Source organism: Acomys russatus, chromosome 19 (assembly GCF_903995435.1).
Source record: "Acomys russatus chromosome 19, mAcoRus1.1, whole genome shotgun sequence".
In the NCBI taxonomy this organism is placed as follows: Eukaryota; Metazoa; Chordata; class Mammalia; order Rodentia; family Muridae; genus Acomys; species Acomys russatus.
Genome location: NC_067155.1, coordinates 52140776 through 52165258, shown reverse-complemented (window position 1 = coordinate 52165258; position 24483 = coordinate 52140776). Strand labels below are relative to the sequence as shown.

The 24483-nt window shown below is 44.9% G+C and overlaps 1 protein-coding gene across 4 annotated transcripts in view; it reads right to left on the bottom strand.

The window, feature by feature from the left end:
* Positions 1 to 347: 347 nt before the first annotated feature.
* Positions 348 to 24483, bottom strand: part of Mphosph9 (M-phase phosphoprotein 9) — a 68920-nt gene continuing 44784 nt past the window's right edge. The window contains exons 15-22 of one of the 4 annotated variants that reach the window (XM_051161468.1): positions 13898 to 14032; positions 12326 to 12501; positions 10049 to 10195; positions 9080 to 9200; positions 8057 to 8157; positions 6981 to 7228; positions 5947 to 6015; positions 348 to 1058 (exon numbers count right to left, since the gene is read on the bottom strand). In XM_051161468.1, the coding sequence (XP_051017425.1) occupies positions 957 to 1058; positions 5947 to 6015; positions 6981 to 7228; positions 8057 to 8157; positions 9080 to 9200; positions 10049 to 10195; positions 12326 to 12501; positions 13898 to 14032 (1099 nt within the window). In that variant the 3' untranslated portion in view covers positions 348 to 956. Of the gene's footprint in view, positions 1059 to 5646; positions 6016 to 6980; positions 7229 to 8056; positions 8158 to 9079; positions 9201 to 10048; positions 10196 to 12325; positions 12502 to 13897; positions 14033 to 24483 lie in introns of those variants that run through there. The other 3 variants (XM_051161465.1, XM_051161466.1, XM_051161467.1) reach the window with 3 other exon arrangements.

The window sequence follows — 24483 nt, the reverse complement described above, 5'->3', positions numbered from 1 at the left end:
AGAGTGGTGGGTCAGGTGAGGTTAAGAGGGTGAAAATGTTCCCACGATGACTTTGGGAGCTGAGCTTTATGCTAATGGAAACTGTCTGGGGTGTGACACAACTCAGCTCATGGCAATGGATAGAAATCTCCAGCTCTCCACCTGCTGCCCTCCAGCTCTAATCCTTCTCTTTCCTCACAAAATACTTTAGGAAAATAGGTTATATGTATGCAGTTTTTCAACTCTCCAACAGTCAAATTATTACTAATTTTTAAAAATGTACTTACTTACTGGGGTGGGAAAGGGTATGAACGTGCCGCGGTGGATGTGTAGAAGTCAGGGGACAACTTGCGGGAGTCATTTCTCTCTAATGTGTGGGTAATGGAACTCAAACTGGCTTGGCAGCAAGCACTTTACCTGCTGAGCCATTTTTCTGGCCCAATTATTCTACTATATTCACTACAAGGCATATTTTCACATAGGAATTGTGTTACCATTTCTTAAAAACTTCTACAGAACTAAATGCAAACTATACTATAATTTTTTAAATATTCAGCGTGTTAGTCTATCCTTATGAAGCTGTTAAGCATTTATTTTAAAAATGAATTATACTTACAATGTACAACAAGTTTATAAAATTGGTGTGCAAAGTTCATTGTAAAAGGATAACACTACTTCTTTAGAAACAGGTTGTCTCTCCTGTTTACATGTCCTTATTGTTGATAGAAATCGAAGACTTACGCTATTTAAAAATAATGCTTTTTAAATAGTAAAATATACAAGAGGTTCCTGAGCATAACAAAAATATCTTGAAAATATGTGGCCATTTTAAGTATAAAATAGCAAGTGTAAGAATACCATGATTGTAAACCTACTGTTTGAAGGCTTATAAACAGTACAAAAGAGCTTGCCTTTTCCAAGTGCATAATTGTACATTAGTGCAAATAAAAATGTCTCAAATTTAATGGCTACCAATGTCAAAGATTTGCAGAGCTTCGCAAAATATGAAACTTCTTGAGTGTCATTCGAACTGAACCCAGTTCACGATTGATCCTTTCCAAGCGATCTTCCAAGGCTTCCTAGGTACAACGGGAAAGGTGTCATGAGACTCCACATCAAGCCCTCTGGGTCTACAGTTAACTGCCACCCACACAGCTCCAGGTTGAGAGCAAGAACACACATCAAAACGTTAGATTTTGCTTTCTATACAAATCATCTTATTGACATGATTTTCTTCTTCTTTTTTTTTTTTTTTCCCAAGACAGGGCTGTCCTGGACTCGCTCTGTAGACCAGGTTGACCTTAAACTTACAGCAATCTACCTGTCTCTGCCTCCTGAGTGCTGGGATTAAGGGCATGTACCACCACGCCTGACCATGATTTTTCCACCACACCAACCATGATTTTTCTTAAACTGAACAGTGAACTGGCTTCTCGGCCCTTCCAAATAAGCAGGGAACTTTAAGTATCCCTGTCTGCTTGGCATGGTAGCCATATAGGAATTCTGTACAGCAGCACAGGCACAAGTTGGTGACAACCTGAGAGCATTATGTGCAGAGCCTAATGGTGCTCTCCACGGGTCACCAGAGAAGTGTGCACACTGGACACAGCTGTAGGTACATACACATATTCCAAATAAACTGACAAAAGCTTCTCCCTTAAAAAATTTGCAGAGACTCCAAGAAAGAAGATTTTACAATTAATGATGAAGAAGTGCAGTTAATGATACCTGGAATATGTATTTACCATTCTAGATAATTTATTCTGTACTGAGTCAAATGGTATCCTGAAATAAAACTTGCAATTTTTAAGTTTAACAATTTTTTTAAAAGTGTTGAATATTCACTGTAGAACACTGAGAAGACAGATGAACAAAGGGAAGGACCACCCTCTCTTTCCCTGTTTCTCTTGCATTCATGCATATCCTTTTGATAAAGGAAAAACCCAGAATGGAACGTTTCAAAAATTGTTTCCTTTGAACTCTCCTGGCATGTTATAAAGTGCCTTCCAACAACATCCTCCTAAATTAATGTACAATATTCCTTCACAAGTAACACGTTTAACCAGGAATCTTTCGGTAGAAATTTAGGTTGCTTCTAATTTTGGACACTATAAATAAGGCCGCAGTACATTTCTTAAACATATCTCTTGGAGGTATCTATAAATACTGTCTTTGCAATCACTGGCAGACAGAAAAAAAAGAAGAGCTTTGGTTCAAAGAAATGCAAAATTCTGCATTCCAGAAAGTCTGTGAAGATTTCTACTTCCATCTGCATTGTCTACACTCTATGAGTTGCTTTGAAAAATAAAACCCCTGATAACCAGACATGGTGGTACAGGCTTATAATCCCAGAGTGAGTAAAGTGGAGGCAGAAAGCTGATGAATTCAAACCAGCCTAGGACCTGTCCCAAAGGATCCAAAAACTAAATCTAGTCATGTATAAAGGGGTGGCGGGGGATGGGGAAAATTTAAAAAGTGTATTAGCAGAGTTCCTCTTTTTTTTTTTTTTAACATTTATTTATTACATATACAGCATTTGTCTGTGCACCAGAAGAAAGCACCAGATCTCGTTATAATGCTTGTGAGCCACCATGTGGTTGCTGGGAATTGAACTCATGTTGGCCTTTGGAAGAGCAAGAGGTGCCCTTAACCTCTGAGCCATCTCTCCAGCCCCTTTTCTCTCTCTTTTCGCTAACTCAAGTCTCTGTAGCGGATGGGAAGATGGCTCAGCAGTTAAGAGCACTTCCTGCTCTTGCAGAGGACATGGTTTTGATTCTCACACCTACATGTTGGCTCATAACTGGCTATAGCTGTAGTTCCGGGGGATATGATGCCTTCTTCCGGCCTCCTTGAACACCGGTCACACATGCGGTGCACAGACATACATGCAGGCAAAACAATTCCAAGTGCTGGGATTAAAGACACGCACCACCACCTGGCATGAAATAATTTTTTAAACAATTAAAAGTAAAGCTGGGTTCCAGGCATGATGGTGCATACTTTAACCCCACCCTGGGTAGGTAGAGGCAGGCAGATCTCTGTGAGTTCACGGCTAGCCTCATCCAAGACAGCCAAGACTAGACAGAGAAACTCCATCTCAAAAAACAAAACAACACAAGCCATTGTTTTAGGGCTGGAGAGATGGCTCAACAGTTAAGAGCACTCGCTGCTCTTCCAGAGGAACCAGGAGCAATTCACAACTGTCTGTAATTCCAGTTCTAAGGAGTTATACTTCCAACACCCTCATACAGACATATATGCAGGCAAAATATCAACGCACATGAAATTTAAAAATAAACAATTAAAAAAATAAAGCCAGTGGTGGTGGTGGTGGTGGTGGCGGCGGCGGCGGCGACACACCCCTTTAATCATAGCACTCGGGAAGCAAAGATAGATGGATCTCTGTGAGTTCTAGGACTGCCTAGGCACAAGAGAAACCCTGTCTTGAAAAGCCAAAGATAAAAATAAAAATAAATAAATAAAATAAAATAAAGACAAGTCTGAAGTAGTGCATGCTAACCATGAATTTAACATATTGTTGATGACCTTGAACTTTTTTTTTTCAAGACAGGGTCTCTCTGTGTAGCCTTAGCTGTCCTGGACTCGCTTTGTAGTCCAGGCTGGCCTGGAATTCAGAGATCCACCTGCCTCTGCCTCCTGGAATTAAAGGCCTGTGTCACCACACCCAGTGACCTTCTGGTCCTGCCTCTATATCTCAAACACTGGACCCTATAAGTTCATTACCATATCCAGTTGTGTGTGCGTGGATGGTGATGGGGATGGACTTTACATGCTAGGCAAGTACTCCATCAACCTAGCTGTATCCCCACCCTCTGTCTTACTTTTTGTTTGTTTTTTGAGACAGGGTTTCTCTGTGTAACAGAGCCCTGGCTGTCCTGGTCTCACTGTGTAGACCAGGCTGGCCTTGAACTCACAGAGAGTTCAAGTAAAGGCGTGCACCACCACGCCCGGCCCCCCTGTGTTACTTTTTGAGACAAGGTCTAACAGCCTAGGCTGGCTTTAAACTTAGGACTGACTGGCAAAGCCTGCTGAGTGCAGAGATGATATGCGGTGCGCCACCATCTCTGCTTCAGTGAGGTTAAGAGCAGGCTGAGCGTCTTTATTGCTGCTGCATGCTACATAGGTACTGACCACGGTGCTATTCTAGAGTGAGGCTGGAAACTTTTCTCCCCTGGGCCCAGTTTTACTTTTGCACTTAAGTACATCCTCAATTCCTTGTTTGCTGTCACTTATTTTCTTAGTGACGTGGCCTTCGTGAAGAGAAACTAACTTTCAGCAGGAGCCTTGTAAGAAGAGAGCGATGACGTTCACTATATAAAACACACTAAGGATTCACCACACTTTCCCTGTTTCCTAGTAGAGTGCTGCTGGTTTCTTACGTTGGGTTTTACAAGTTATTCGATAAAAAGCTTCAGAACAGGGGATGGTGAGAGGGCTCAGCAGGTAAGATTTCTGGTCTTCAACCCCCACAACCTGAGTTTGGTGCCTGAGATCTAAGAAAAAGTGGAAAGACAGAACTGCACAAAGTTGCCCTTTGACATCTACGTATGTGTCATGGCATGTGCATGCCCTCCAACATCATGCACACCCATGTACACAATAATAGTAAAGAAATCAATGTTTAAAGGAAATTTCATGGAATGATCTGGCTGCTCTCCATGTAGCCCTTCAAAAGCTGTACCTTTAGTCAAAGAGGACAACCTTCCCCAAGTAGCGGGGGCCAGTCTTCCACCAAAGCTCTAAGTAGCTGAGGTTCCCTTGTCAGAACCTCCAGACGAGCTCTCACAGGCAATTCTGCTAGCTGGAGAGCTGGCTCAGTGGTTAAAGGCACTGCCATGGGAGGCTGGGGACTGAGCTGACCTCCACAGACAGCAGGCACACGTAAGCACGCAGGTAAACCCCGCACATAACCCAACCATCCCTGCTGGGTGTGGAACCGCAGCTCCCCAGCTGTCGCTCCCTCTGTAAAGCACAGCTGTTTTCAGGCACTTGCTAGATGGAAAGGGGTTCAAAGTCACGGACAGACGGTGAGGGAGGAAGACAACACATCACTCAGCAAGGTAAAATCTATCTCACAGGGATTTTGTTGGGCTGAGGACAGGGCCACCTAGCATGTCCAAGGCCCTGGGTTTGTCTCCAGTGCCTTACGAAACAAACAACAAAAGGCATGCTATTTACTGCCACGAACATCATTTTCTTTTCTTTTTTTGGTTTTTCAAGACTGGGTTGCTCTGTATATCACTGGCTGTCCTGGAACTTGCTCAGTAGACCAGGCTAGACTGGAACAACAGAGATCCACCTGCCTCTGCCTTCCAAGTGCTGAGATTAAAGGCATGTGCCACCACTACTCTGCAGAACACCATTTTCTTAAAGTCTAAAGGCAAAAATTAATTTTATTCCTGAGAGCAAACATATAGCTATGAAATAATTATAATTGTCAAAGACTACTGCTTTAGTAGCTATGGTGGTGTAAATAAGATGGCCCCACAGGCTCATACATCTCAATACTTGGTCCCCAGTTGGTGGAACTATTTGAGAAGGATTAGGAGAAATGGCCTTGTTATAGGAGGCGTGGCCTTGTTAGAGGAGGCGTGGCCTTGTTATAGGAGGCGTGGCCTTGTTAGAGGAGATGTGGCCTTGTTGGAGAGGGGTCTAAAGCTGCAAACACTTGCTGCCATCCAAATTACACTCTACTTCCTGTTTGGTGTTCCAGATGTGAGCACTCAGCAGCTGCTCCAGCCACCTACCTTTCACTTTGCCTTCACAGACTAACCCTCTGGAACTGTAAGCCCCAAATCAATGCCTCCGTCTGTAAGTTGCATCTGGTCATGGCGTTTTATCACAGCACTAGAAAAGGAGCTAACACACGAGCCATGCCCTTAGACTCTTCTTGGAGCACTGGCTGGCATCCAGCCTCTAATGCAGCTCCCAGCTAAGCTGTCTCACCTGATTAAGTCTAGTTTGTAAAGTGATTCTTCCTCCAGGAGAAGGCATTCGGCTTAGTGCTGCCTCAATCTGTTAACAAGAGAAAGGATTCAAATAAAAACAAAAGAATTCTAATTACTGGCAGTGAGCTTCCTGAGGCAGATGGGAAAGAAAAGATTGCAGCTGAGCACTCTCTTGTCCATTTTGGCTTAAGTTCCGTCAACAGTGTGGCTCAGGGACATTTCCCGTGTAGTTTTGGTGCCCCCCAGTATATTCCCTAGGACAGGTCTGACACAATGATGGCCTTTGTGGTGTTTGAATAAGAACGGTCCCCATAGGCTCACATATTTAAATGCTTAGTCATCAGGGAGTACCAATACTTGAGAAGGACTAGGAGGTGTGGCCTTGTTGGGGGGAAGTGTGTCACTGGGGATGCGCTTTGAGGTTCAAAAGCGCATGCCAATCCTCTCCTTGCTGCCTACAAATCTAGACTAGAAATCTTAGCTATTTCTCCAGCACCATGTCTGCCTGCATGTCACATGTTCCATGCCAAGACGATACTGTAAGACTAACCCTCTCAAACCATAAGGCAGCCCAAGCTAAATGTTTTATTTTATAACAGTTGCCTTGGCCTGCTGGGTGGTGGTGGCACACACCTTTAATCTCAGACTTGGGAGGCAGAGACAGGCAAATCTCTGGGCTACAGAGTGAGTCCAGGACAGCCAGAGCTACACAGAGAAACCTTGTCTCAAAACAGAGTCGCCTTGGCTATGATGTCTCCACTGCAACAGAACAGTGACTAGGACAGCCTTATTTTTTGCTTTTTTTGTTAGTGGTTTGGGTTTGTGTGTTTGGATTGTTGTTTCTATTGAAGACAGGGTCTCACCATATAGCCCAAAGTGGCTTGGAACTTATGATGCTCCTGCCTCAGCCTCTCAAGGGCTAGGCACAGGGATGTGCCACCATGCCCAGCTCTGTAATTCCCTTCTGACTGTTCCCTAGACATAAACATTTGGGTCAGAAAAATATTTTTTAAAATATTATGTTTGTTTTACCTGGTCTTTTTCTTTTGTAAGTTCATCAAAAAATCGCTCCGTTTCAGCTAGGGTCCTAATTTTTGCTGTATATTCAAAATCATTACCCTGTGGTGCTGCTGACACTGGCTTACACTGCTCAAGGCTAACTGATTTACTCTTCTCCCAGGCTTGTCTTGCCGATGCTCTCTTCACTCCATTTGGCAAGGGTTCAGGACAAGAACTCTGGTTAACAGGGTCATCACTTGTTTGTTCTGAAATTTTTTTTCCTGTCAGAAAAGAAAGAAATTTCTTATGTTTCTTATTACTTTTTCAGATAGAATGAATACATATCATGCTCAACCTCACTTCCTGAAAGGAATTGCTCTATGGCCTAAAACACAGCAACTTTTCTTTCTTCTCCTCCTGGTTTCCTGAGACAGTCTGCCCTGGAACATACTAAGAAACCCAAAATGGCCTTCAAGTCGTAGCAATCCTCCTGCTGCAGCTATCTGAGTGCTAGGATAAAAGATGGGAGCCCCCACTCTCAACTGAAGAATATTTAGTCTGTGCTTTATCACTAAGGAATTCTAAAAGGTTTACCCTCAGCTTAACATTTTTTACAAATTCTCTTAATGACCTAAAGCAAACTTTATGTAAATATAACTCAGTTTAAGAAAAATGTAAAAGCCAGGCACAGTGGCGCACACCTGTAATCCCAGCACTTAAGAGGCAGAGGCAGAGGCAGACAGATCTCTGTGAGTTTGAGGCCAGCCTAGTCTACAAAGAGTCCAGGACAGCCAAGGCTACATGGACAAACTCTGTCTCGAAAAAACCAAAAAGAAGAAAAGATTAAAAAGAGTAATTTATCACATTTGGGAGAATTACCCCAATGCTAAGACAGTCAGTGCAATCTACGAAATGACTTGATGGGGAGCTGTATAACAGTGTCCTGGTGATGACCAGCAGCCCCGCCCCCTCAGCATCCCCACCTGTCCACGAACACAGCAGCACATAGTGAGTGCTCAGGGAGAGGCCACCCTCAGAGCCTGGTGAAGACACCAGAACCTTGGCAAACAAATCCCTCTAACTGTACTAGTAATTTTAGGAAAAGATACCTTCCGAGTCGTCTAGAAGAAACTGGAGCTGTTTCCTTGGATTGGTTCGTTGTAATGTGGACACAGGAACAGTATCTAAATCATCCAAAAGGATATCAAATCTAGTGAATGAAGCAAGTTTCTCGTGAGAAAACTGTGAAGTGAGTTTTCCTATCTCACTAGAGAGCTGAGCCAGCACCCGGGAACTCACACAGCCACATATTTTAAAAGACAGCTGGTCGTATGGTTTTCAAAGCTGAAACTGAACGAGGCTCTCCTGACACCAAGTTCTGTTTTCACATCAAAGACTTATGCGTGGGCCATGGTGCATCACTGACCTCCATGTGAGCTTCTGGGACAGGCGGGGCATGCAGCAGGACCCCATTGGCCAGAAGGAGAAAGTGAGGCTCACTGTGCTTAGGCCATTGGGTCTAAAACCAGGAGGCAAGTCCTTTCCAGCTCATCACTCGGGGCTGGCCTACTTCAGGAGCGCATGCATCTAGAGACAGGTACCTTGCCTGCCACCCTCACACCCACTGTCTGGCACCCAAAATGTCCCTGAATCACACACCTTGTCAGGAACACAGAAAAACTCTTCTACATGTGAACTCTGTGAGGTGCTGAGGCAGCATTTAAGATCTAGCAGTAGCACGCTTCCATGGTTGAAAACTATTTTCACATTATAATACTTGATTTTTAATATGATATTCACATAAATGACATAAAGCCACAGAGTCCTCTGATAACTGAATAATCAGTAAAAGCTAGAGCCATATTGATGATTCAAAACCAACAATAAGGTCAGTAAGATGGCTCTGTAGGTAAAGGCACCTGCCTCCAAACTGATGCCCTGAGTTCAATACCAAAAACCCACATGGGGGAGAGAGAAAGCCAACTTCCAGAAGTTGTCCTCTGCTGTACACACATCCGACACGGCACACACATTCACATGTGTGGACACACACACACACATGATAAATCAGGAAAATGTTTTTTAAACCAATAATTCAATTTTTTTTTTAAACTCAACTTTACAGAGCTTACCGAATTGGACTGCTTTCATTTTTGCTAAGTAGATGACTAAATCCTGGGGACAAGTTTTCTTTAGGGGACCGCTTAGGACTATAAGCCACAGTCATGGGCGATAACATAATCTCTCTTTTTGCTAAGGAAGAAAACAAAGAAGAAATGTGGTTTTTGTCTGTATCATATTCGCAGGACTTCCCCTAATTTAAAAATAATGAAATTCCATAGCAAAACATGATGGTTTTGAAGAGGACCCAAAGTGAAAATACAACAACGCATAATTCTAATGTCAAGAGGCAACCCCTGCTGACGTTTTAGCATACCAGACTATAGTTTCAGCACTCTGACTCAAAACTGGTTTTTCAAGATTTTAGAAGTGGAAATAAGACAGAAAGGCCAGGGTATTAGTGATTGCTGCTGGCACACGGGAAATCACACTTGCCTGAGCTGTGGGAAAGTGGACACTGAGGCCATGGAAAGTCAATGCTCAGGCTTTAGAACAAGCCTGCAACTGTGAGGAGGACAGGCTACGAAAGGAGCATCTTCTCCAGCCTTGGAGTCATCTCAGTTAGTGCTTACCGGCGACAGATGCGCTCTAGCCTTTCGAGAGCTTTTGGCTTTTCTGAGTCAACTTCTTTTTTTTATGGTACTAAGGATGCTGTTCACGCTAGGCTAGGGCTCTACCACTGAGCTACATTCTAAGCCCTTTTTACTTTTCATTTTAAGACAGGGTCTTGCTATGTTACAGGCTATCCTTGAGCTCAATAGCTCAGGAAGGCCTTGAACTTTGATCCTTAGGCTCAGGTAGCTGGGATGACAGACCTCCACCTGGCATAGAAGGCTTCTTAGGCTACATTTATAGCATCCGTATACTCAGGCAATTTCACTCTCTGGTACCCCACACTCAGCATCCTCTGCTGGGACTGACAGCAAAGTGAAATAGGAAAAGCTACTCTCCCCAGCCCAAGGCACACACACATTTCTTACTTGGAGTGTTGGCTTTACGATTGGAGGGCGGGAGGGACGACGACCTTTGTGAAGCTGAACTCTGTCTCTTTGGTTTCTGCTGGGCACATTTCTCTGGGGAACGGCCTGTACTGGCTGAAGGTTCAGTTTGCCGAGGATTCACTAACTCTGCATCAGACAAACACACACACAAATAAGCCAGACCTGGTTTCCATCATCTGCTTAACCACCGCTGTGGCTGCACAAGGCCCTCCACTGAGTGCACGCCCAGCTCAGAGCACTTCATCTAGGCTGCAATAATGATCTGCAAATGTGCCGCATTACGACATAAAAAATGCTTGAGAGGGAGTTTATAATGAACACACCGCATCCTGGCTTCCTGGTGCAACTGGCGTTCAAGGTGAGGCTCACAGCGAGTTTATTTTTAGGAAGCAGGGTACTAATTTATTTACTAGGAGACACTGCTGCGGGATGCAGCACCACAGATCCAAGGGAGTTCCTGGCAGGGCTGAGAAGTGAGCGTGGTCAGAAGTAGACGGAGCAAAAGAGCCAGGCATGGTGGTGAGCACCTGTCGGCCCAGCACTGGGGAGGTGAGGCAGGAGATCAGAAACCAGGGTTATCCTCGGCAACATAGGAAGAGTTCCAGGCTAGCCGGGCTATATAAGATCTTATCTCAAACAGAGAGAGGATGGAGTGGGGAGAGATAAGGATGAAGGGCAGAGACAGAGAGGAAGACTACTGACCTAGACATGTGGGGAAAAGCGCACCTGGAAAGATCTTCCTCTTCCTCTCTACAGAAGCTCAGTAACCAGGAAAAAGGAGGAAGACAGGAAAGAGTTCTTTTTGGTTTTCTGTATTTTTTGGCACTCTGGCTTCTGTTGCATCAGCTTCTGAGTACTGGGACAATGGGTATGTACACTCATCCTCGTCTTTCTGTTGTTGTTTTAAATTTTTATTTATTTTTATTTTATATACATTGATATTTTGTCTGCATATATGTGGGAGGGCATGAGGGTATCAGATCTTGGAGTTATAGACAGTCATGAGCTACCACATGACAGGTGCTGAGAGTTGAACCCAGGTCCTTTGGAAAAACAGTCACTGCTCTTAAACACTGAGCCATCTCTCCAGCATCACCATCCCCATCCCCTCTTATTCCTCATCTTACGAATTTCAAATGATGGCTACAATTTTCCAACATGTACAAGTAAGACAAACAGATGGAGGCAAACACACTCCATAATCCAGGCAGGCTGTGATTTCACCCCTACCTTAGACATATAACTGGATTATACACCTGTAGAGTGCAGCTCATATGGCCTTTTTTTGTTTTGTTTTTTTGCTTTTTGAGACAGTTCTACCTTGGCTGTCTTGGATTCGTGTTGTAGACCAGGCTGGTCTTGAACTCACAAAGATTCACTTCCTCTGCTTCCTGAGTGTTGGGATTAAAGGTACAAGCCACCATCACCCAGCCTTCTTTATTATTTTTAATTATATGTAGGTGTATATGTCTGGACACTGGTATGTGCACATGACTGCAGGTGCCTACAGAGGTATCAGATCCCCTGGAACCTGAGTTAACAGTTAGTTGTATGCCACCATGGAGCTGCTGAACCCAGGTCCTCTGCAAGCATAATTGCTGTTAAACACTGAGCCATCTCAGTGTAGGCCTTTTAAATAATCAGAACATAATATGCAGTTTGCTTTGTTTGAAAGGTACATGCTATGCCGGGACAAAAATAAACTATTCTTAGGGGCCAGTTATCTAGGCAATGGCACTAGAGTAGTATCATAAATTAGGACTTCATTTCATTATCTGAGAATTTATCTTGCTTTATTTTTTGAGGCAAGTTCTCACTATGTAGCTCTGACAGACACGGAACACACTATGTAAACCAGGCTGACTTCAAGCTCTTGCCTCTACCTTGAAAGTGCTAGGATTTCATGCCTGGCTGAAATTTAATTTTAAAGAATATAAAATAAATTAAGGAAAAGGGCAGACACCTCTTTCCTTTAACATCAAATGAGGAAGAAAATACTAATGGGGGTGGGAGCGAGGGGGAGGGGGCGGTAGGCTAGAAAGATCAGTTAAGAGTCCTTACTGCTCTTGCAGAGGGTTTGGTTCAGTTCTCAGCACTCACACGGCAGCTCACCAACATTTGTAACCCCAGTTCCAGGGACTCCGATACCTCCATGTGCACCAGGTTCACATGTGTTACACAGTCATACATGCAAGCAAAACACTCACAGATGTAAAATAAAATTAATAAATCTTAAAATTAAAAAAAAAAACTTACTACTTGAGGTATCCTCTTTCTCTGTCTGTGTCCCCCAATTTTTAAATATTCTTTCTTCATTGAGCTCCTTTAGAGCTTTCATGATTGGCGTGTCTGGAGCGTCCCTCTGCTTTTTAATCAACAAGCTTGCTGGTGACCGTCCAAGGGAAGCGTCCTTTTCTGGAGGAGAGTGGTATCTAAAACAGAAGCCGCAACTATAACTGCTGAGGACTGAACACTGGCTTGTCTCCTATGCCAGAATGCACAGGTAACAGCCTAACCTCACTGGGAGTGCTTGGAGTTGGGGCCTTTAGTAAGAAATGGAGATTGGACAGGTCAGGAGAGAGCAGCACCTCCTAAAGAGAGAAGGGCAGGCCTGACAGGCACACATGCCGGTAACCCCAGCATTCCGGAGGCTGAAGCAGGAGGATGGTCAGAAGTTCCAGGCTAGCCTGGGACATACATCAGGACTCGCCTCAAAAACCACAACAAACAAACCCCTCTGGCCTCAGGGGGTCCCTGTACTCACATGTGCGTGCACAAACACACACAATTAAAAATGAAAATAACATATAAAACAAGGGAGAAAGAGGAGAAACTGGAGAGCACTCTGATGCACACCAAAAGCCAGGAAGTGGGCCGTCGCCAAGACCTCTGCTGTGCTCGCACCTGACCTGGAGAGATGCACAAGTGTATGTAAGCCTATGTTCATTTGTCACAGCAAACCACGCCAAGTTTACTAGGACAGTCAGGGGAATAACAGGAGAGTTGACATTTAACCCCCATATCTGTCTTATTAAACTGCAAGTAATTAAAACTGAACCTGCACAGAGCAAGCCAGTGCTGCCCAGTCCTTAACCACCCTAGCAATTGCAACCTTTCTATCAATACGGTGCCCAGCGTACATGGCTGAGCTTGCCCAGGCTATCCCAGAGAGCATTAGCCTATTGTCCTAATGACAAACCTGCGCTATGCCTCTGAGAACAGGCAGAAGCAACGCAGAACCTAGGAAGGGAAAGCATCCTAACAGTATTAGCCTCCTGGGGACGGGGAGATGGATCCACGGCTAAGAGTGCTTACTGTGCAAGTGACAAATGAAACAAAAACACATCGAGCTCGAAAATTTATGACAGTAGAAGATTAACGAGCTGAGTGTGGTGGCACCTGCTAGGATCCCAGCATACGGGGACAAAGAGCAGAGGAGCAAGGTGTCTTGTGTACACACACACACACACACACACACACACACACACACACACACAGAGAGGCTGAGCTCTGCTGAAACATATCACCCAGCTGCATCTACTCTTCAATACAATCTTGAGTGGACAACCCCCTTTCCAGGATGGGAAAGCCCCACTTCTGCAAGACAGCTGGTTCATGCCCTGTCCACTCTCCTCCAGTCCGTCCATCCTGCCTTTCACAATCCAGGAAGAACCTCGGCTCCAACTTCAAAGAGAAGGCAGAAATCCCAAGACAAGACCTGTTTCTGTCCTGCCCCCTCTTCCTTCCACAGCCCACACGGAGGGACTTTTGACTAATCTCCCTCTATGAAAGCGCTCCTCAAGCGACCTCTGCAGTCAGTCATCTCACCCAGGAACCCCGGTTTCCTCCAGCTGGTTATCCAGCTTCCTGTCCCTGGTGTCCAGAGGCTGCCCGGTGAAGATGGAGTACTCTGCTCCTGGAATCAGCCACTTCCTCCTGCTGACATCTGAGGTTGCTAGCGTGCTGAAGGGATAAAAAACATTCCACAGCATCACAAGGTTTGCATTTCAGTTAAAAACACACACACACACACACACACACACACACACACACACACACACACACACACACACATATATATAAAATGGGTGGATGCTTTCTCTGTGTACTTTATGTGGTGCGTGGCACCCAACAAGACCAGAAGAGGACATCAGATTCCCTGGGATTGGAGTTACAGATAACTATGTGGGTGTTGGGTCTTGAACCCAGATCTTCCGGAAGAGCAGCCAGTGCTCTTAACCACAAAGCCATCTTTCCAGCCCCTTGCACTTCAATTTAGATAAAACATTTATATCAAAACAACCCATCTCTAAGTTTGCTATATTTATTTGTTCAGTGACTTAGCAACTACATATGGACAACCTACCTTAAAAAATGAATTCTAGGCCAGGCAGTGATGGTGCACACCTTTAATCCCAGCATTTAGGAGGCAGAGGCAGGCAGATCTCTGTGAGTTAGAAGCCAGTTTGGTCTACAAAACAAGTTCTAATATAGCCAAGATAATACAGAGAACCTCTGTCTGAAAAAAACAAGAACAAATAAACAAACCAAAAAGAAATCCTGTCTCTTCAGTAAAGAAGAAAAAAAAAAGAATTCTATTTTAAGACTTCTTGGGGCTAGGGAGATGGCTCAGAGGTTAAGAGGGACTTCTCTTCCAGAGATTCTGAGTTCAACTCCCAGCAACCACATGGTGGCTCGCAACCATCTATAATGTAACCTGATGCCCTCTTCTGGCCTGCAGATGTACTGTAGACCACTGTATAAATAATCAAATAAATCTTTAAAAAAAAAAAAAAGAAGAAGAAGAAGACTTCTTGTTAGTTAGGACTTTTTGTTTGTAAGGGTGGGTTGAGACAGGGTTTCTCTGTGTAGCCCTGGCTGTCCTAGAACTTACTCCTTGGACCAGGCTGACCTCAAACTCAAGAGATGCACTTGCCTCTGCCTCTGAGTGCTGGAATTAAGGGTGTGCACCACCTGGCTCGTTTAAGGTTTTAAGATTCAACTGAACTATTGAACGTTCCTAAGACAGAGGAGAGTCTGGTACTCACGGTTCTACATAGCCCCCTACCTGCACTCTGGCACACTCAGTCCCCTTTTCTACACTAGCTCACAGTAAGAGATAAGGCATGGCTGTTTTCCTACTCCCTACACACACTAGCTGCACTTTCCAGTATCACAGTCACAAGAGTCATCCATCTCCTCAGAGTGGCATGCATGCACGCACACACACATGCATGAATGCACACATGCACACACACAACAATGATGAATAAATAAAATGCAAACGATAACATTTTTAAAGCCTAGCTTCCCCAAGGTTCACCTCACTTAAATAAATTAAATCAATAAATAAGCCAGCTTTCCAAGGTTTGCATCTAGCTAAGCCCTGCCCTATACTAAACTTTGAGCCAGTGCAAGGTGTGCTAGCCTATGCCTTAAACTCTAGCATTCAGGATGCGGAGGAGATGGATCTCTGAGCTCTGGGCCAGTCTGGTCTACTTAGGGCAAGGACTTAAGCAGTAACCTAGAGGCAGGAAATGAAGCAGGGATCTTGAAGGAGTGATGCTTACTGGCTTGCTCTCCAGGTTCAAGTTCAGCCAGCTTTCCTATACACCTCATGTCCACCTGCCCAGGAGTGGCACTGCCCACAGTACACTGGGCCCTCCCACATGAATGCCAATCACTTTCTGCAGACTTGCTTAGAGAGGTATTTTTTCGGCTGAGGTTCCCTCTTCCCAGATGGCTCCAGTTTGCACTGACAAAACCAACCAGCACAAAGCTATCTCATCACTAGACATGCTGTCACCACACTGGGCAACTTCCAGAGCTATCCTTGACCTCTAGACCCAGTGACTCTGTCTACAAGACATGACCAGACTCTGTCATAATCAGAGAGCCCAGCTCTAAGGAAACTAACACTCCTTATGCCCCCTCCCCTCCTTCCTGTTCCCGTTGCTGCCGAGCACCACCCCAGCAACCAGCCAGAAAGCCCACGCTCTTCCCGCTCACTATTCAATCCGATGGCGCTGGTTCCTCTCTGTCCCTCTGGACTGCACAGCAACCACCTCAACTACTCACAACCCTGATTCCCACTCTCACATCTGACCTGCAGCAGAACCCCAGGCTGGATGGATAACAGTGGCCTTACTCCCTGTCCACAGTCCCATGGCTGAGCTTTGCTGGAAAAACAGGCCCTAACTGTGCCTATGCATCAACCCAATCCTTAGCGGACACGCCCTCCCCTTGCCCTTCATAGCGGCCTTCAGTCAGGAGATAACCTCAGGCCCAACCTCAAAGATAAAGCAAAGCCTGAGAAAACCAACGCACTGTCTTCCTCTGCTCCAGCCATACTTAACCTGCTGCAACTAGTCCTCCTCTATTTCACGTCAACCCCAGGTCACATCTGACCTTTCAGAAAAGATGTCTTGATGCCCCGGGGCCTTGTTCACTGCTCAAAAGGCTCTTGGCCACTGAGCAACACCCCAGCCCTTTCCCCTCAATTTTTCAATGAAGAAACATTTCAAACATTCTTAGAAAATTACAGAGACTATTACAACAAGCACCCACCTACCTACTCTCAGTCTTAACAGATGCTTAGATCTTGGCCATATTTGTTTTTAATTGTGAGCCATAACATTGTATACATATGTATAGCTGCATTTGTTAAACAAGGGCATGCTATCCACACCCTTTAATGCTTCTCCTCAACAGTATGGTCATGATTATTCATGCTGGCGTGCAGAGCTGTCAGTCACTTCTCCAGTCTGAGTGCATGCTGCTGACTCTGTCTCCTGGTGGTAGACGCCATCTCACCAATGCTACAGTTAACATGTGGGAGAACTAACCTAAAGCAAATTTCTAAAAACACAACTAGGACATCTGGGACGTATCCATTACCTCCATTCTTTTGGCTACTGCCAAATCCCTGTCTAGGCAAGCCCTACCAACCTGCAGGTGGCCACCGGCGAGTTCCTTTCTGCACCTCTGCCAAATCTTGGAACAAATTAAATCTGGCCTGTCTGATGACAGAATTAATGTTGTTTTAACTGGCATTTTCTTGATTTCTTAGGACAATGAGCATCTTTTCATTGCTGTTAGCATTTAAGCTTCTTTTTCTGTACAGCTTCACATCTCTTTACCATTTTATCGTGGAGGAATTTGTCTCCTACTGAGTTATGATAGATCTTTTGTATTCTAAATACTTATCCTTTATTTTTGTAGTTCATTAAAACAAATTACTTACACACACACACACACAACCCACATGGGTCTTGAACTGACCATTCAAAGTTGTCCTCTGGCCTGCACACATAAGCAGTGATGAGCACATATTCGTGCACACACAATTTTAACATGTATCCATTTCTTTTAAAGATTCTAAGCATGTACAGACACAGAGGTAATGCTCAATGCACGCATACTGAGCATAAGGTCTTCTTTCGCTCTGGTCTATACCCCTTAGACTTTTCACTACAAGTACAGCTAAAGCCCTGCTGAGCCTCTTCAGTCCTATGGTTCCTTGCTCACAGCAGCCATTGCTCTCAGCTGGTGCTCAGCACTCCCATCATGGTCTTAAGACTTTGTATTTGCACCAGGCATGGTGGTACATCTGTAATCCCAGCACTCAGGGAGGCAGAGACAAGTGGATCTCTGTGAGTTAGAGGCCAACCTGGCCTAGAGATCAAATCCAGGACAGCCAGGGCTACACAGAGAAGCCTGTCTCAAAGGGGGGGGGGGGGGGGGGAAAGACTTTGCGTTTGCAAGGTCCTAAGAGATACTCAGAACTATTTACTGTACATGCTGATGTTGCTGTTCATTATGTCCTATAGGCGGTCGGAAGATGTAGCTCATTGGTCACACTGTTAACGCTAGCATTTTCCAGGCCCTGGATCCATTACCAGCTTGTTAGCAATTTTGTTGTAGTATCTTCAGATTGCTTTATGGATAACAGAAGAAATGGTTACAGCTTCCCTGGACAGCACAGCAGCTCAACTTGGAACAGACTTAAAAGAGCACGTAGTTATCTTATAATGTGAAAAGATAGTTTGACAGGAAGACCCTAGTGACTCACTTTCCTTTACAGGAACCTCCTGTCTCTGCATGTCTGGGTGTGTGTAGTGGGAGGGGTAAGCACACGCCATGGACCACTGGAGCAGCTCTGAGCACAACTTGCAGGAGTCAGGTCTTTCCTTCCACCATGTGGGTCCTGGGATCAGATTCATTTCGGGCTTAGTGGTCAGGGCCTTAACCCACTGAGCCATCTTGACAGCCCCATTTACCAGCACTTTGAAAAGAGAAAAAGAATATTCTATTTCTTCCTCAACTAGCTCCCCCCCTGCACCCCCCGACATAGGGTCTCTTTGTGTAGCCTTGGCTGTCCTGGACTCACTTTGTAGACCAAGCTGGCCTCGAACTCACAGAGATCCACCTGCCTCAGCCTCCCAAGTGCAGGGATTAAAGGTGTGCGCCACCATGCCCGGCCTCAACTAGCTTTTTATAGTTCTATATTACACTTTTTATAAAAGACTTATTATATATACAGTGTTCTGCCTGCATGTATACCAGCATGCCAGAAAAGGCACCAGATCTCATGATGATGTTGCAAGATGGTTATGAGCCATGATGTGGTTGCTGGGAATTGAACTCTGGAAGACAAGCAGTGCTCTTAACCTCTGAGCCATCTCTCCAGCCCTATATCACACTCTTAAAGTTACTACAAATTGACAGTCCAGAGGAGACATTTGTAACATCTTTTTCTACAAAGGGCAACAGAATAAAATCAAGTATTTTAGGTTTCATAGGACAGGAATATAATACATGAGCTACCTTGCTACTTTTTCCTTTAAGGCAACATCACAATAGAGCCCTTGAGCCCTGGCTGTCCTGGAACTCACTGTGTAGTTCAGGTGAGCCCTGAAGACCTGCCTGTTTCTGCCTCCTGAGTACTAGAATTTAACATTCCAGCCCCAAGTATCTCTTAAGCATGTGTGTGCATCCACACAGAGGCCAGAGGGCAACCTCAGAAGTCTTCCTCAAAAAGGCTGGCCACCTCCTTTGAGACAGGGTCTTTCATTGGCTAGACTGATGGCAAATGACTACCAGAGACCTCCTATTTCCAAAATCCCAGTGCTAGGATTAAAAGAGACACTATCACATCTGGCATTTTAAAATGTTATTATTTTATTTTATATGTATGGGTGTTTTGCCTGCATGTATGTCTGTGTCTCACATGCATGACTAGTGCCCTTGGAGGCCAGAAAAAGGGTGTCCGATCTCCTAGAACTAAAGTTATAGATGGCTGTGAGCTATCATGTCGGTGCTGGAATCGAACCCTGGTCCTTCAAAAGAGTAGCAGCCAGTGCTCTAACCTGCTGACCCATCTCTACCTAGCATTTTCATGAGAGTTCTAGGGGGCTTGAACTCAGGCCCTTGCTTGAGCTTGTAAAGCAAGTGCTTTACCAACTGAGCCACATAAGCCTCAGCCCTGCCCACACACTGAGAACTCCTCAGTCATACACACACACAAAATGGTAGCATAGGCTGGCTTTGGCCTAAAGGCCTCAACCTGCCAATCCTTTCATGGCCGGCCACCCTGAATAAGCAGGTCCCAACAAATGTGCTTCCAGCTGCTAGACATGTAGGCTGTCTTCAGTGCTCTTCAAACACACCTCTCACTCTTCTGAGTCAACACAGCCTCCACCCTGCAGATCCAACAGGCCTCATCCATCCTCACTGCCCAATGTCTCAGAGGCACTTAGTGACTGTGGCTGCTCTGGTTCCCCCCTCACTTCTAGCAGCTGTCTCACAGGCTCCTCTGCCAAACTCCTCTACCCAACAAGCATTGGGGTTCCCAAGACTCCATCCTGTACCCACTCTCACTGACTCTCAGCTCCTATCAGGCCTGGAGCTGTAAGCACAGCTGGGAAATAACTGGCTCCGAGGCCTGACGCTCTCATCTCAAGCCTGTGCTTACTGCTGCCCACTCGGCTTCTGCTTCAAGCCCATGGGAGTCCCAAGCCAAAGTCTCAGTGGTCACTCTGTCGGTCTGACCTCTTAGGTATGCTGAGCTGTCCCTCTCTTGCCTCACCAGCCACAACACAACCATGCTCTATGATTCCACCGGCAGAACCTTTCAAATTCTCTTTGCTTATAATGAAAAAAGACACTCTTATATTCCATTTATTTATTTTGTGTGTGCACTGACATGCCACATTGTGTGTGTAGAAGTCAGAGGACAACTTTTGGAAATCGGCTCCCTTCGTCCACCTGAGGTTGAGACACCTGGCTGCAAGCACCTCTGTCCGCTGAGCTACGTCCCCAGCCCACAACTTTTATTCCTATAGATACCAGACACCCAGATACCTGCTTTCCTACCACCGGGATGGCGCAACTCATCTCACTGTTTCCGTGCTTTCCTGTTTCATCTTTCTCATGGCAGGAATTTTACAAATTTGAAAGTCAGGTGACAGTGTTTCATTATACTGAAATCTTCAGGGGCCAGGGAGATGGCTGGGTGGATAATGCACTTAGCCCAAAGACTAATGCTCCCTAGAATCCAAGTAAATGAAGAAGCAGAGACAGCCAGGAAATTACCCTCTCGCTTCCACGTACACCATGGCAAATGAACACATACACGCACGCACGCACGCACCCACACACTATAGACTTTTCACATCTGTGTCAGGCACAGTGGCACACACCTTTAGTCGCAGCACTTGGGATAAAGAAGCAGGAGGATGAGGTTGGGGCCAGCCTGGTCTAAATAGCAAGTTCTGGGACAGCCAGGGCTGCACTGACAAATCCTGTCTCAGAAAACTTAAAATAAACTCTTCTAGAGGATTCTCAATGGACTAAAGGTTAAAGCCCAGACTCCTGACGATGACTTAGAAAGCCATGTCTAATTAGTCCACAGCTTCACCTAGGGCTCCGTGACCCTGCTGTGACTCTCCAGGCTGTGTATCATGCTGTGAGTGTGCAGTGTCCCCTGCAGGCCTCTGAAGTCATATGCACACTTGGCCCCTACCTGTAACAACAGGAACGAGCAGCCCCTCACAACCCTGCCACCTTGCATCCCACCGTAAAAGACCTCCCTCTGCTTTGCCTTGTTCTCAATTCAATTTTCACCTTGGGTTCCTTTGGTTTGCTCATTTTGTTTGTGACAAGGTCTTACATAAGCCAGGCTTGCTATCAATCAAGTTGTGCAGCCAAGGATGACCCGGCTGATCCTGCTGCATCCACCTCCCAAGAGCTGGAATTACAAGTGCATGCACCACCACATCTGGCTAATGTTTCATTTTTGTACTGTGGGGTTAAGTACATGTGTATGTCATGGTCACAAGTGAGGGTCAAGCTCAGGTCATCACACTTTGTGGCAATTGTCTTTACCTGCTGAGACATATCACCAGCCCTCATATTTCCTTACTTTTCAAAACATTTTATTTTTACTTTTTAATTATAGGTACATGTGTGTGTGTGAGTGTGGGCTTATGTACAGGAGTGTAGGTCCACGGAGTTCAGAAGAGGGGGTCACATCCCCTGAAGCTGGAGTTGGAAGCGACTGTTTGCTGCCAACATGGACAATGAGAACTCTGCTTCTCTAAGTAATGAGCACCCTTAAGTATTACGTCATCTCTCCAGCCCCCGACGGTTCCTTTTTTTTTTTTTTTTTTTTTTTTTTTTGCCTGCATGTACATTTGTATAAGGGTGTAGAAGCCTCAGGAAATGAAGCTACAGACAAGTGTGAACTGTCATGTGGCTGCTGGGAATTGAACCCAGGTGCCCTGGAGGAGCAGCTAGTGCTCTTAATCCATAAACACTGAGCCATCTCCCCACCCAACCGCCACCCCAGACAGGGTTTCTCTGTGTAGCCATGGCTATACTGAACTCACTTTGTAGACCATGCTGGCTTCAAATTCACAGAGAGCCACCTGCCTCTGCCTCTGAAAGTACTGGGATTACAGATGTATACCACCAGTCCCAGCACACTTTACTTTTAAATATAAAATTTTTACTCAACAAAAATATAAAAAGTGTTTTGACAATTACAGCTTAGGAAGGTTAGAAATCACAAATTAATTTTTTCTGACAGATATCGTTATAAAATAACAATCTACTTACTAATATACTTTAAACCAAAATCATAATTAAAAACTGAATTCTAAGCTGGGTGTGGTGGTGCACGCCTATAATACCAGAACTCAGGGATCAGAGGCAAAGGCAGATTGTGAGTCGAGGCTAGCCTGGTCTACAAAGCATGCCCAGGACAGCCAAGGCTACACAGAGAAATCCTATGTTGAAAAAAGCAAACACTTGGATTCTGATAGTTAATGCCATCTCCTGTCACTGGGTCATCCAGCTAACCCTGTGCTGGGGCAGCACATTCCTGCAATCTTAGCATTTGGGAGGCAGAGGGAAGAGGACCGTTGCAAGCTTGAAACCTGCCTGAGCTAGAGTACTAGGCCAACCAGAGCTACATAGTAAGATTGTCTCAAACATAAAAACTAAACCAGACAAAGATTACAGTAAAGCTAATTCTGAAAAAACAAAGGAGAAAACCACAACTTAATATAGATCCATCCTCAACTGTTTTTCCATTAACAAAAGATAAGACGTCTGGATTTTATTGCTAAGGCTTTAAGATGTTCTCCAGTGCAGTGTCTTTGTTCCACTGGGTAACAACCTGCACTCCCTTTGCAGCTCTCACTGGAGAGGCAGCTGCTAAAATGGAGTTCCATCCCTTTGCAAATTCTGACTGAAGAAGGAACCATAAAAACAATTCAAGGCTGCTTCTCCCACTCAGAAGGTTTTGTTTCCTTTTTTTTTTTAATTTTAATTTTAATTTTTTTTTATTTTTTGGAAACAGGATCTTATGTAGGCCCAGCTATCCTGGAACTCACTCTGTAGACCAGGCTCGCCTTGAACTCAGAGATCCACCTGCTTCTGCCTCCTGAGTGCTGGGATTAAAGGCTCGCTCCACTACGAGCAACTGTTTCTCTTAAAAGATGTGGGGCACAGGACAATGTTGATCTACACCCAGAAAGCTGATGGAGTTCAGGTTGTGGGAGGACAACAAAGATCAGCAGACTGGCAAAGTACTCCAGTTTATCGAAAGAAATATGTTGTTCACAATGGTGTTTGTTTTTGTTTTGTTTTTGAAACAGGGTCCTGGCTTGCCTAAAACTCTCTATGTAGACCAGGATAGCCTTAAAATCATAGCGATCCTTCCAGCCAGGCATGGTGGCACACACCTTTAATCCCACCACTCAGGAAGCAGAGGCAGGCGGATCGCTGTGAGTTCAAGGCCAGCCTGGTCTACAAAGCAAGTCCAGGATGGCCAACTACACAGAGAAACTCTGTCTTGAAAAAAACCAAAAAAGAAAAAAAATCATATCGATCCATCTGCTTCTACCTGTAAATGCTGAGATTAAAGGCATACACCACCCATGCCTTGCTGTCATCCACACTTGCGGGTCGGGGGCTAATGGCACAACAGTCCATGTGGACATTTACCTCAGTAAAAGAACAAAGACCACAGATTCTGAAATGAAAAGCCAAGATGGAAAACATGAAGAAACACTTGAAAAGATGTGAAAATCAGGCAACTTCATATAGTAGTCTCATTAAAATGCTTAGGAAGCCAGGCATGGTGGCGCACACCGTTAATCCCAGCACTCAGGAGGCAGAGGTAAGCGGATCTCTGTGAGTTTAAGGCCAGCCTGGTCTACAAATCAAGTTTAGGACAGTCAAGGCTACACAGAAAAACACTGTCTCAAAAACAAAACAAAAACAAAACAAAACAAAACAAAATTGCTTAGGGTAGAGAGACGGCTCAGAGCTCACTGCTCTTGCAGAGGACCCAAGTTCAGCTCCTAGCACCCACGCTGGGTATCTCACAGGCTCACAGACGCCAGTAACTCCAGCTCCAGAAATCGAACACCCACTTCTAAACTCAAGTGCACATGCCTGCACAAATTAAAAACAATAGAAATAAATCTTTTTAAAAATTGCTTACAGTAAATAAAAAGTTTCCTCTGTAGAAGAAGAAACCCTTTTTTGTTTTGTTTTGTTTTGGTTTTTCGAGAGAGGGTCTCTCTGTGTAGACTTGGCTGTCCTGGATTCACTTGTAGACCAAGCTGGCCTTGAACTCATATCGACCCACCTGCCTCTGCCTCCCAAGTGCTGGGATTACAGGCATGCACCACCACACCCGGTTGAAGAAAGACTTTTTTAAAAGTAAGAGAAAGACTGGAGAGATGGCTCAGTGGTAAGGAGCACTACCTGCTCCTCCAGAGGTCCTGAGTTCAATTCCCAGCAACCGCATGGTGGCTCACAACATCTATAATGAGATCTGGTGCCCCCTCCTGCAGATAAAGCACTCATCTACAGTAAATAAACTTAAGGGAACTGCTTATGGC